Source organism: Bombus flavifrons, chromosome 11, assembly GCF_040668555.2.
Source record: "Bombus flavifrons isolate JBK064 chromosome 11, iyBomFlav1_principal, whole genome shotgun sequence".
NCBI classification, from domain to species: domain Eukaryota; kingdom Metazoa; phylum Arthropoda; class Insecta; order Hymenoptera; family Apidae; genus Bombus; species Bombus flavifrons.
In genome coordinates, this window is record NC_138452.1 from 10232367 (window position 1) to 10246382 (window position 14016).

General features: G+C 44.1%; 1 protein-coding gene across 10 annotated transcripts in view; it reads right to left on the bottom strand.

The window, feature by feature from the left end:
- The window catches only part of LOC138184882 (protein trachealess), a 138582-nt gene that overhangs the window by 18940 nt on the left and 105626 nt on the right, over positions 1-14016 (bottom strand). The window contains exon 1 of one of the 10 annotated variants that reach the window (XM_069123296.1): positions 9847-10663. The exons of 8 other annotated variants lie outside the window; for them this stretch is intronic. In XM_069123296.1, the coding sequence (XP_068979397.1) occupies positions 9847-9995 (149 nt within the window). In that variant the 5' untranslated portion in view covers positions 9996-10663. Of the gene's footprint in view, positions 1-9783; positions 10664-14016 lie in introns of those variants that run through there. One more of the 10 variants, XM_069123292.1, reaches the window with a different exon arrangement.

Consider the following 14016-nt stretch of genomic DNA (forward strand, 5'->3'; position numbering starts at 1 on the left):
TTGAAATCTAACGCGGAACATATTAGAATCGAAGATTAAACTAAGTTAATCCAAGTAATAATCTGTTATTTATCTTATCAACTTGTAAAACATCTTCGCAATTTTATACCAAAGTCAACTCTGGAAAAAATCAAACGCTACGTGACGAGTTTAAATTATCAACTAGCTTAGATCTAACTCTTGGAAAAACTATATTATTTGTAGAATGTTCCGATATAACACTTTCCCTGAAACAATGTGACTGTTATAAAAGATCAATAACCTTTCAAAATCCAAGATATCAAATCCCACTGCTCGCTATCGCGTATTTTTATCCTATCCCATTCTAAGTTAGCCCGGGATCAAAAATTAACTTCGATATTATCAGGAAGAATTCCGCTGAAATTCCGAGAATCAAAGAGGTCGAAGAACACGAATAACGCTGCCAACGTGGAAGAGGAATTCCGACGCGATCGTCGAAGAGCTTGGTCACGGAACGCGGGCCAAAGTGCGATTAGAGGCGGCTTCCGCTGCTGATTGTGCAAAGATAAAGGAAAGGGAGGCGCGAAGGATGGGTGGCTAAGGTTGCTGCGTCCGTTTTTCCCCAGAGGTATTCCCTAGAAGCTGGCCAGCCTCGAACGAGAAGCACCGACGTGTCTGCAGAAGTGCGAAAATAAAATTACGCGGAACTTTCGGTCAAATTTGTTGAAATTGGGCGGCAGACTGGTCGAACGGGCCAAGGCAAGGGCTCCTCGCGGTTCCCATGGGACACGGGATAGAACGCTGGCGTGTTTCACCCCCGTGAGCCACGGCATAGCTATATCCGTAGCCATATCGTTGAAGGGTGGCAAACGCGCCTTGGACACATAAGGATCCTCGTGTTCTCGGCCGTGCTAAGTGCCGGCCATCAATAATTCAGCAGAGGATCCTGACGAGGTTATCGAGACGATCCTTTCGATCGAGGTGCCGCGCCGTTGGATTTTTCATCCGCCGATTTCTAGTTGCCTCGGAATTATTGATGATAGTCTCGAGGAGGTTGGGGCTAATTCTTCTTAATCCTGACGTTCTCCTTCGGTCTGCATAAACCGAAATGGATGTTGCATCTCGATAGATATTATTTAAACAACGTTTGAAACGTTCGAGTATTTTGCGTTTCAAACGGTTAAAAATATTCGCTATATAACGAGATTAAACATAAACGGGTGCTTGCATATGCATTTCATAGCTAACGTAGGCGACAGTTGCGAGTACGCTTGCTTTAAGTAGAATAGGGCATCTTTGGTCAGACGCCAAATATGCGAAAACTGAATGGCTTATGGAAGTTTGACGCATCGAAGAATCATTCGTTTGATCGAATGTCGATAGTATGTTAAACCATTATACGTTTCTGTAGTATGTCGATGATCCTTCTATCTAATAAAATTTCAAGAATCAACGAAGCTAGTTCTAGCAGAAACGCGATCACCATTTGTGAAGATTGTTTGATTTCGAATCTAGAAAATTTATACATTCGTCGATATCACTCCGAGTGATCGTTTTACCTAACGAAATTTTCAGAATCAACGAAGCTACGACGTGTCCTATAATATCACAGGTGTACCTGTTATCCGTGAAAAGCGTTTCGCCTCAAATCTAACAAATTTATTCATCCACCAAACTCACTCTCGACGATTTTTCTCCTCGCTAGAGTTTCGAAAGCCAATAAAACTAAAGCGCAGGATGATTCTATACGTAATAATTTTAATTTTATTTTATTCACGGGTTTGTGCCCTTTACGTGTTCAAAAATCCACAGTATAAAATAACACTGATGTTGAGAATAACACTAAATACCGCTATACAAAGTTTAGACAACCGTACGCACAAACATATTATACACATAGTTTACTCGTTATAATTAAATCATATTGAATGAGATTTTCGTACATAGCAGCAGAGAATCGAAGAATAAGTCTACTTGGTTCGCGTATTTATTCGCAGTACTACAAATTCTGGCAACCGTATCGGTGTGACCGAATCTCGACCTAGAAGCCGGCACATAAAACAAGGGCACGTGCTTGGTGAAATGGGAATGCACATTTGAAGTTAACCGAGCCTAACAAACGAAGGCTATTGGTTTTATTATTTATAGTATCGTGCAGCAAGAAAACGGGGAAAAGAGCGAACAATTAGCAAGCATCGAGGGAATTATGATGGCCGGGCGCGGTAGGCCGACTACTCGGGCTAATTCAATTAAACAATTCATTTGCCGGTCCGAAGCACCACCTGAGGGCACGTCCCATTCCCGTCGACGCTTCTCTCCGCGTCCGCGTCCGTGTGTTCCGGTCCAAGTGTGCGCCGATATGGAGGAGCGAACGTGAGCTGGAGAAGGACCAAACCTCCCTACCCGTTCCCGTGGGAGTCGTAGCCTCGCGCTACAATACAATGCTCCTAATGTTACGGCTCCAGTTTCGACATAATTTTCTTTCGCGGCCCTTTTGGCTATCGGATGCCCGGCCTTTTGTACCACTTCGACAAAGAAAATGTCATTTCCGGTGGCCGGCTCGATAACGAGGGAAAATTCGCAGGTCTCCAACGTCGCTGTGAACGTTAGCCGTTTCCTACGTTTCCAGGAACCTTTGATACATCGTCTTGTTGATAAACGAAATCTTTTTAATCGAAAGATTCCCGCGTTGTTTTCGAACTGAGAATTGTATAATCGTATTTGCTCTAAATTAACGTTTGAATATTTAACAGCAAATGGTGGGAAATAATGCAATCGTATCGTTACGTGCGACGCAGACTACATCCACAGTTCTCGAATCTTATCAAACTCAAAAAGAAACCATTCTAGAACGCAGTGTAAAGCACGCAAAACCATGTGCAACGTTTGCAAAGCATCCTTCAGCCGCTTCTAACGTATCTACCTGGCAAAATCAGCGACGAGCCGTCCGCTAAGAGCCGCGATTCAGCCCGAATTCTGACCTATTCGAGTGAAACGTGGACGCAAAAGGGCCCGCTGTTGGAAAAATATTTCGTCCACGGCTTGGCGGTGTCTCAATGAAACCCCATCCAGCATGGACACGAAGAAAACGAGCGAGTCGCGGCGAGTCGTGGAAAAAGAGATGGTGGAAGCAAGGAGGAGGGAAAAAGAGACAATACGATAACCACTAAATTATCCCAGCACATCCGGCGATGTAAATCACGAGGTAGTCGCGCGCATCAGCGTACGCTGCACCGACTAGGGGAAAGGAGGAGAAAAAATGAAAAAAAGAAGAAAAAAAGAAAAGAAAAAAGAATTAGGAAAAGGAGAAACAAACGGAGATGAAGAAAGAAATCGGGAAGACGGTATGAAAGACAGAAAAAGCGTGGACCTCCGAGGTATACGCGTATAAAGGCACGTATATAGAGAGGTACACGCGTATATAGACACAGGGAAGAGGGAAACGGAGGGAAAAAGAGACAGAGAGAGGCCGGATAGAGAGACAGAGGGAAGTTGGTTCTTGATGACGCGCAGATAAGGGAGGGCTTAAAGTCTACGTGATGTGGTTCCCGATGCGTCCGGGCGGAGGTCGAGCCTGAGAACTTTCGGTAAACGTACTCGGAGACTCGGACGAAACGTAGCTTCTCCCTCTGCCGGAAGAACCCCTTTTGCATTTTCGATAGTGGCCACGTTACGACCCGACACACGCTCGATATACTTGATCGTGCTCCCCGGTACTGACCTCCGAAAACTAGACGCCGAGGTGACGCGCTTGATTCATCCCCTTTCACTCGGGACATCTATCGGTCTTTGGGGTTGTTACTTGGGGGTTTTTGCTACATGCGTTGATTCCACCGATGGTGGTGTCTTGAATTTTCGAACGAGACACGACAGTGAATGACCAAGAGGGAAACTCTGAATCGCGGTTCAGCTCTAATTTTAGGGGTCTTTTCAAATGTTCGAAGTCTTTCTTTAAAGACGTTTTCCGTCTCGAATTTCGGAGCCAGGGATAAGAGCAAATGATTGTAAGAAAATTTTAATTTGCGGTCGAGCTGTAAGAATCGTAAGAATTCTTGTTTCGAGTAATTTTATGTTACGTCAACGATTTCAACGCGTGAAATCTGGCGTAAATTTAGAAACGATTCAAAGCGTCGTACTGCATACGAAAAAAATCCTGTTTGACTTCCTGTCTCGAATAATCATCGACAGTTTGACGCATGAGGAAAGCTGGAGTCTAGTCTCCTAGGGGTCTCACGTTCACAACTTGCATCCGGACATTCTCATGTCCCTACTTCCGGGAACGTGAGGCCCGTAACGGCAACACCCTCGCCAAACTCAGGCAGAACTTGCGGTCACTGCTCTTTGTCCTAGTATGCTTTTATTTGATAACGATAAGCATGTCGGTGAGATGTTACCTTGAGATCGAGCAATATTTGAAAAATAGCAGAATGAAATATTAGATAGCTGCGTTTAACGAAAAAGCACAAGGAAACATACTATACAGTGATTAATCGTAATTATACACCGAGCATTCTGGAAACGTCGAGTATGAAAGTGAAACGTGACTGTACGTAGTCAAACGAAATATTAAGCTTGATATTATCAATCTAGTCATTAACTCGCTCAGCTATAATTATAGCAGCATATTACTCGAAAATTTCTATCATCCACTTACTCGATTAGTCGAATAACTTATCGTTTCTATCTATCTTTAATTTAGTCAGACAATTCCAATCCTATTGTACTCTCAATGTACCTACCACGTGTCAGAGTAAATTTTCCCACAATATTTTCCATAAATTATTCAATTATTCTCGTTAGACGAACGCTGTGGAATTCTTATAAAACACGACTAAGGAAGATTGGATCAAACACTACAACTGGTCAAATTTGTAAAACAAATCAATTACTCTGCGAACAGGCATAAAATTCAGTCAATGATGCCAACTGATGGAGTTATTAATAAGCTATTACAGTGGTTGACACGACTGTAAACGATCAACCGAACGATCAAGCAAAGAGTTGAAATAAACCTAGCTTCTAGATTCTAAACAGATCTTCAAGAATTCTACTTATGTAGAACTGAAATTGTCAACAACTTCTCCAAACGTGACTGATGCTACCTTCCAAACGAACATTTTGAAAGAAATTCAACCGTATGTATCTGCGTCAAGCACAAAAATCAAAAATCAAATGAAAGCTCGCTGGAGCTGCAACCTCGGTTCCAATCAACCACCGTCGGTTTCTCGGCATCTCAAGGACCGATCCTGCGATTCGTCCTGCATTAAGGCACTTTCATCCCTCCTATGGCTACCACGGTATGTCTAACTATGAGCGCAATAACGGGGCTGAAGTCGAGAGTGGTGATCGGATCCGTAGAACGAACAGCGAGGAATAATGGAAAGAGGGCGGGGTTGAAAATACGAAGGTAGTGTTGACGGCTCCCCGGGATGCCCCGTCAGCATCAGCGTTCCTCTCTAATCGTATCGGGTTTACTGCCGTGGCGTGACGTACTCATCTGTACCATCGGTTTACCAGCCTTCAGCCCTCTGTACCCACCAACGCCACCCATCACAATTCCCATTATCCACTCGCTGTGACAGAGCTCTCTTGGGACTAGCTACCGGCGACGCTATTTCACCGAGGGATCCGACGAATTCTTCTTCGGCAGCGTAGATACCTGACCGACCACCCTGTCCACTTTGACGAGGATGCGTCAAAATAGAGACTCCTTGTCCGTTTTCGACGTCCAAGTGATTCAACGGTTTATGGAGTAAAACTAATCCGAATCGAAGCGGTAGAATCGTAAAAACTCGAGTGAGAAGCGAGATACAGAGATTTTCGTTTGAAAGATGATTGTTTAAGGGATGGTTTTTGGAAGATTGGAAGTTTCGTCGTAGAAAGTATCCGATCGCCTCTAATCTAGGTAAAATTTTGCCAAGCGTTGTCTCTCAACAATAACGCTGTTTTACTACGATCATTATCGACAGTGTCTCCTCCATGGATATTACAGTAGTCCTGATATATCGTTCGCTATTCGGTTTGGCTATAAGATTCAATAGTCATATATTCAATAGAACAGATGTTCGTATTTTATAGACGAAGAACGAGTTCATGTCTTTTGTGTTTTATCGATGCGGATGAAGAAAGAATCCAGACAAATGAAGAACGTAATTTTTCAAAATTCCAGACCAGGAAGAAACAGATGAGTAACGGGATGAATGGAAATACTGTATCAATCATTATTCAGTCTTAAATGGATTCAAGCCGAGAAAAACAATTAAACGCATATACAGCGAGCGAGGTTTGTAGTTGGTTAAAATTCTACAAATGAATATGCCTTTCGGGAAACTAGGCGCAAACGGAAACGGCTTTTTTCCGCTTGTCAGAGGTTGAATTATTAGGTTGATAATAGCAGCGCGGAAAGAACACAAGGGGAACGATATTACCCTATAAAATCATATCTCGACCGGCAAAAAACTCGGGTGGATGATATTTTCGGCCACTTTACAGGCTCGTAAAGCTTCATTACAATCGTTCGTACGCACGAAACATAATCGAGATCTTCTCTTTTGCCAACCTGAAATTCGCGCTATTCGCTATATGAAAGAGAAAAAGGAATAAAAGAAATAAACAGGAGCAGAGGATTCTCTCTACCGTTTGATTTTAATTAATCATCGCCATTCCTTTAATAGCTCGTGACCTATAATTTACGAATATTTGAACATCGTGTTTCACAGTCCAAAAGAATGTCGAGGAAGCAAGAAACACGTTATTTCCACGCGTAAAAGATATCATTACGCCATTTATACGGAGATCGTGCCAATTATCAGGGAAAAAGAATGGCTGGTCCTGCTCCTAATAACTGGCCAATTACGTAACTGCGTTTGTATCGGTAATCGTGCACCACTTTTATATATTGCCGAAATTGTTAACCCTCGTAACACGACCACTTTCCTTCCGGATCCTCGTTGAATTTTATTTTCTTCTTTTTTTTGGGGGGGGGGGGGAGGAGGGAATCACGCGGTTGAATTTGACAATTTGAAAATCGGACGAATTCACAGACAACGTTAGTACAACGTTACGGAAAATGAGGATTACTCGCGTGGCAAATAAAATGAAAATTACAATAGAATAATAAGCAACAGAATCGGTGCTATTCTGTGTAAGGAGGATGCGTGTTCTGAAGAACTGCACCGACAAACGAAACACGTGAAGACCGATATACATACTGTCATAAGAATCTACATATATACGAAACTACCTACATATTTAATCGTTTTGATGTTTAAATCCGTCAGAACACGTATCCACTATAACTCTAAATTTTCGAATCAAAATGATCTGCGACTGTCGTTTCATCGATTTCAACCGAATCTACACGAAATTAGTTTCACACCAGGGAACGAAGATCAAGCTCTCGCGGGTCGATGATCCATAGGAAGATCGAATCCATGGGATACATCGTGGACGTCCAGAATCATTTGGACGCGGTCGTTCGTTTGCGGCGCGACGAACGAATGGCGGAGCCGCGTTATACAATTTCGTTTATAAATCGAAGTGAAAACTGGATTTACTGGTACTCCTTTGTTCCGTGGGTTTCGCGCGACCGCCATTAAAAACTCGTGGTTCACGTATGCCAGTGAAAAAAAGAGGAAGCAGAGGATACGTATGCAAATTGATGGATGAAGCAACGAAACCGCGGATATTCGATTCTCGTTGCAAAATTCACCTTCGTTACCATTTTTTTCCCTCCGCAGTTCTACGTCGTTTCATTATTCAATCAGTGTTCGACTGATTTCTTTTCTCGATTTCTCCTTCGACAAGAATAAAGAATAGAAGAAAGATAGATGGAACGTTCGATCGAAGTAGGAAAAAAATAAAGGAATATTCGAACGCTATCACACCGTTGGTGCGAGCTCTCCAACGAAGACGGTGATTGATAGCCTGATAAAAATTCGACATCCTGCGCGCGAGGAATGATTTACAGTTAGAACATCAACTTTATAGCGCACTATTTACAGCATAGCCTCAAGTGACGTCATTGTCGCTCTACGTATGTCACATATTAATGTCTATCGTTGTCTGAATCGTAACGTCGAGACGACGGACGAAGACGACGTTGGTTGAATCGACGGGGAAATCGATTGCTCGAAGAAGACATTACTCGCGCGCTGGCTGGACACCAGTGGAAATTTGTTCGACCTGATTCTTGATGCACACAGTGTTTCTAGCTTCGATATTTAGAATGCTTAAAAATGTACGAGAACGAAGGAAATCAAAAGAAAGAAACAGAGAAGGATGAAGCATAGGAGGAAATATAAATTATACAGTTACTAGACAGTTTTTCGAACGAATCGATACGATGGATATTATTAATTCAGGTTTTCAGAAGTCGCATATAAACTGGCAATTTCATTGTTTGGATATACCATTGAATAATGGAAATAAATTATTTACATACGTAAGATTATTTGTTACACAGAAACGGCATAAATAATCGTTTCAAGGTTGATCAGTATAGGTTTTGAGCGATTGGATTATCAGACGATTGAGAAAAATTTCCAGTTTGAACGAAGTCAGAAATACTCTGTGCATCGATTGAAGTTTGATACTTTTTAATAAAGAAGTTCTGTATATGTAAAAATGTATCGACTGGGAGCTATCGTGTCTTTCTTTAACAGATAAAAGTCGTGTTGAAGTATTTTATGGTTTATGGTTAAGTGATCGAGTAAATCGTCGCGATCTACCTCGAGAGAGCAGTTTGCTACGCATCTCTAGCCCTTTCGCTGCTAGAAACCGATAATAAGTGGCACAATTTATTGATGAATTAATGAAATGTCATCTTAGTCCAACCTGTTTTCTCGTACGAGCGTAAAATGCGATAAAATATGACCTTGTATAATGTATGCTGTACCCGATCATCCGTCATACGACTTTCACGAAATCATTTGTTAAACGCATCGTTATAGAAAGCTCTAGAAACTTTGTTTTATGTGACATACTGCACTTGATTTCACGATACCAACATCCTTGAAAAATGCCCAATAATATAATAATTTATTGCATACTTCCACAATGACTGTTATATTGCGAACCAATGCTACTTTAGATTTGACAAATATCTTGGTAATCGTGTATTAACTACACAAAGAATCGAAGAATCCCGATTGGCAGTTTCATTAAAAAATAAACTATCAAACCATACACGGTAACCATTTATCCTTCTCTTAAATAAAAGTAATTAGACAAAGATATATAGGTGTATGTGATAATCGAAGTTTCCTTGATTATTTCTATGAAATCTTGACAAAATCCTCTCGTAACCCTTTACGAAATTCAAGGACCAGTATTCATAAGACGAGTGACAAATTACCGCGAACATCTTCGTCGACGGCGGGAAAGGGTTGGACCTGTCTGAAAAGGGTCGCGCCTCCTCCACGAACGCAGACACGCGTTTCACCCCTCTCGCGATTAACGCTCTCGTCAGTTGCGAGGCGACAAATCGAAAACAACGTTTCCCCTCTTGTTCGCCAAAGCTACCAACCGTTCGTCGATGGATCCTGTCGTCGCGACCCTTTCGTTTGCCCGGAAAACAATGGCGATTACGGGATCTAAACGACGACCCCGTCACCCGTTTGAAGTATCGTTTTCCAAAGGGTCGTCAACCGGCAGGAATTCAACCCCTGTTGGTTTGTTCGATCCCACCCCTACCGTCGCATCGAAAGGGCTAGGTAGATCGTAACGTCGGAATAAGATTATTAACGTTAACTACTAATAATTGTAAGACGTCTATTAAAATATACGATAGTAAGAAAAATAAGTATAAGAGAAACAACATGCCCTGGCTCGAGGAGAGGACCCTGACTCTGTTTGTACTGGACACAGAGGTCCGCCGGTACGAACCAGGAGTGCGGGAACGCGGGGCTGATGTTGAGCGCCCCAGCGGCCCCTTGATGGGGTCCGCCGACATCGACGCCGACACCGACACCGACCCCGACCGGGCTTTGTCGTTGAAAGCCCCCATAATCCATGGCCATCTGATACGGCAACATTTCTCTTTCTTTTTCTATCCTCTTGTTTTCCTCCCTTTTTCTCTTTTCTTTCCTATCACTCTTTCTTTCCTTCTCTTTCCCTCTTCCTTCTTTCGTTTCTTCGTTCTTCTCTTCTCTTCCAGATTATCGTAGGTCACTGTTTGTCACACTGCCGCGCGTCGTCTGTCGAGTACACCACCAGGCAGACAACAACAAGTTCGCGTTTCAAACGCAACAACACCAAACAACAAGCGGTCACACCAAACGAAACGATAGTCACATTCTATCGCGCATCATCGTCCATCGCGTGTCCCGTCCTCTTCCCGCGTCATCGTCGTCGAACCACCGGAACGTCGTCGGCATCGAGGGTTGTTCGCACGCGGTTGTTCGAACCCCGAAAACCGATATACCGTATAGAAGAGAAACGAAAGGAACACCACCGGGGCGAATACGCGAGTACGTGTATCGTTGTCCGTGTCTATATGTGATACGACGTGAGAGCTCACGCGCGCGCACGTGCGTGTCAACAACTCTAAGCTTTCGGACTCTCGCGTCGTGGACCAGCTGTTACGGGTCCTCGTCGACGGGACGGTCCCTTCGATCGCTCGAATCACGCGCCCGATGTACGCCACGGACGTGGGGGTCGCAGACAGCTAAACGGCTGCTTCGTGACCGAACGACAGACTAGACCGGACTGTACCGGCTGTGTAACGTGAGCCGTGTCGCGAGCCCTGTCGGGGCAAGCGAGACAGACCTCGTTGGCGAGAAAAAGAGCGAGAAAGAGGGCGCGAGAGCGTGCGCCGAGTGGCGGGCGGTTCGGCTCCGCCCACGACAGGGTGGTTCGACAAATCGCGTGCCGCGGTCACGCTCTGTTACCACGCCTACCACCGCCGCCGCCGCGACACCGACACGGCGCACTCTCTCTCGACCTGCTTGCGTCACTGCACCCTTTGTTGACAGACAGAGCGGCCGTGCGGCGAGCGCCGCACACAGTCGCGGTCGCGGTTACCTCGGTCGCCGCGTAGGCCCCGCCCACCGCCACTAATGACATTTGCCGGATGGTTAAGAGGTCGGCTCGTATACCTACGAACCTGGGAGAGACTACCTTGTCGCGAGCCAAGGGCGACGTTCCCCGGAAGTGGCCCGTAAGCGAGCCACGTGCGCGCCTGCCGATTCTTAACCCTTGCCGTGTCATGCAGTTTTCACCGCTTTCGCCGACGAGCTATCGTCCGTTGCTGCCCGGTTTTTCCGTTTTTTCCTCTTTTTCTCCTCTCCGTCCTGCTTTAGTTCAGAAAGTGCTTCGAATCGACGAGAATAATCGAATTCGCGTTATTCGGCAGCGGCATAGTGCGCTTCGTATCGATCTTCCGAGGAATGAATGGACGCGTTAGGATACCTGTTTTCGTTCTTTTCTCTCCTTTTTTCAGCCGCTTGTTGTGACGCTGTCTTTCTTTTTTGCCTTTTACCAAAATCACGTGTTTTTTAGAGCACGCTAGTTCCTTCTCCTTTTTTTTTTTTTTTTTTTCGTCGCAGTCTTTAGCTGCCATTGCTAAAACGGTCACGTGGGAGTTGTTCGACGCTCAAATTGCATCACGGATGGGCTTTCTTTTTGTTTTCGAAGCGTCCGCCGATATTGATGCGTTGAATTCCTTCTATCTCAGAGATCGTGGATCTAGTTATATCGCATTGATTTTTAAGAAAATAAGCAAGATCATTTCCTTCCATATCTGCGATCGAAGCTGATCATAATGTAAATTACGTTTAAAACGTAAATCATGATTTTAGTACATGCAACAGTTTAAAGTCACTTCGCTCTCTATAAATAGCATTTCTATAACATCGTATTGGATAAATTCTCAAACACCATGCACGCTCGTTCTACTGAATAGAAATCGCAAGGTTGCGCTAATAGAAAATAGGAAGCGTATTCGATACGGCAGAAATAACGTGCGTTGTTATTTCCGTTTAACTTGGGAGCAACGGCGAAACGACACAAGACACGGCGAATCGGCCCTGTCTCATGGTTATTCATAAACCGCGACTTTTTCTGTTACTCAATCGCCGATTCGATCGTCGATTTATCTCACGCAGCGTCTTTATGCAATTATGCCGGAGAATGCACGACACGTAATAAAATAGCCGAGAAATCGATACGAAATGCGACACGAACGGCGAGCAAAATCGCCTCGTCAGACACCGGTGAAAATAACCACTACGCTGCGTTATTTCGCGTTTCTGCCCGCAAGGTGGGAGACTCGCTACACGTGTAATTGACTGCGGCACCCACACCTTTCCTTGACGCCATCTTTCATTTTCATTAGTTGCGTAGTGCTATATACTGTTCGATACGCTTCTTCCGTAACTTAATGGTAGAATTATACGATAAATATATAGTATAGTACATGTAGTACAGTAGTTCACGAGAAAATATATTTGTCTAAAGTGTTAAAAATTATTCAAGTATCTAGCAGAGTTTAGGTGATCGAAGAACAAATCAGAACACTAAAACAGACTAGGGGTGTTTATACAGACACGATTAAAAAGATTAAATCGATTGAATATACTATAACGTGTGCATACACCGATGACATCCGCAGTCTAATCATAACGCTTACAGACGACATTTACATACCGTGATTGGCCTTTGTCCATGACTAAGGCTACGATGACTAAGACAAATTTTAAACCGTTGATAAACAATACATTTGGTGGATTTTTCTAGTTCTACACTGCAGAATGCCAACTTCTCCATACACGTTCATTAGTGCCTTACAATTATCTATCCTCAAACTTTCGAACGCACCACCCTGCACGTATCTACCTATAATCTCCGAAGAAACACAAATTCGTATCTACGATCCTCGTTAGCCGCTTCCCCTCCGCGATATCCAAGATACGGTCGAGTTGATCCAGCAAGGGTCAACGTTGCGTTAACAGAAATATTTGCTTTTAACATCGTGACTATAAAAGAGAGTTGCACGAGAATTCGCCTGATATTCTTGTAGTCGCAATCTTTTCTACCTAGATTGCTGTAATTTTATGAAATTTAAAAATCTCGAAACACCTGTAACACCTGGATAAACTATCGCTTGACTCGTAACGGGTTAACAATCAGGCAAACAACGAAATACCTTTCAGCTGTAGTTTTTTCCTCAAAGTGGAATTCGTGGACAAGAAGAGTCGCGACGTGCCGTTAAGTTAATTCTTCGAATATCTAGTCAGGTTTCCCTCGATCCTAAACCCGAAGCCAAGCGACAAAAGATTCCTCAACTGCTATTTTTCTGCCGAAGCGGAATTCAATCGTGAGCAACAAGCGTCGCGTCGTTAAGGGACTCGAGCCGGCCGGGAATTAATTCATCGAACATCCAATCAGGCTTTTCCCGGGAACGCGAGGCGCGACGATCGCGGCCTGTGCACGAGAAAGAATCGTGCGGCTGAGGATCCGTCCGTGGCTGGGTGCAACGAGCGACCGGTACTTAGCATGCATCCCCCGATACGAAGGATTCCTTATTGTATCGTTGCACGTGAGCGTAATGCACAAATATGAACTTAGCTGCGGGCTCGTTCCTCGTTCGAGTCTCTCTCCTCCGCGTTCGGTGATAACTCCCGTCCTCATAATCATACATATGGATGTCCCGTGTACGTTGGCTGTTCGTCTCTCTCGTCTGACCAACGCGCCGTGTGTCTGTTTACGCGACGAACAATACGAACGAGGCATTGTTCCTGGCCGGTCGAGTCTAGGCGATCGGTAACGAGGCAAAACGGGGCGATTTCTAAGCATCGTAGACGCGATCGTTAATCGGTATGCGAGAAAGAAAGAGATAAGCGGGAGCTGTTCCGACGAAGTTCGGGAAGAACGGCTTCCAGGAAAACGTTTTCTAAATTGTCTATCGTCTACGTGGCTTATTGTGTTTCAGAGGTAGCGTTCATCGTTATGGACGAGACAATAGTGTTTTCTCTAGCTTTTCCTATTCTTCGCGTAGGTATGAGTAAGTATGATTCGAAGTTGAGGTTCGTAAGCATAGTTCGATGGCTGATTGAT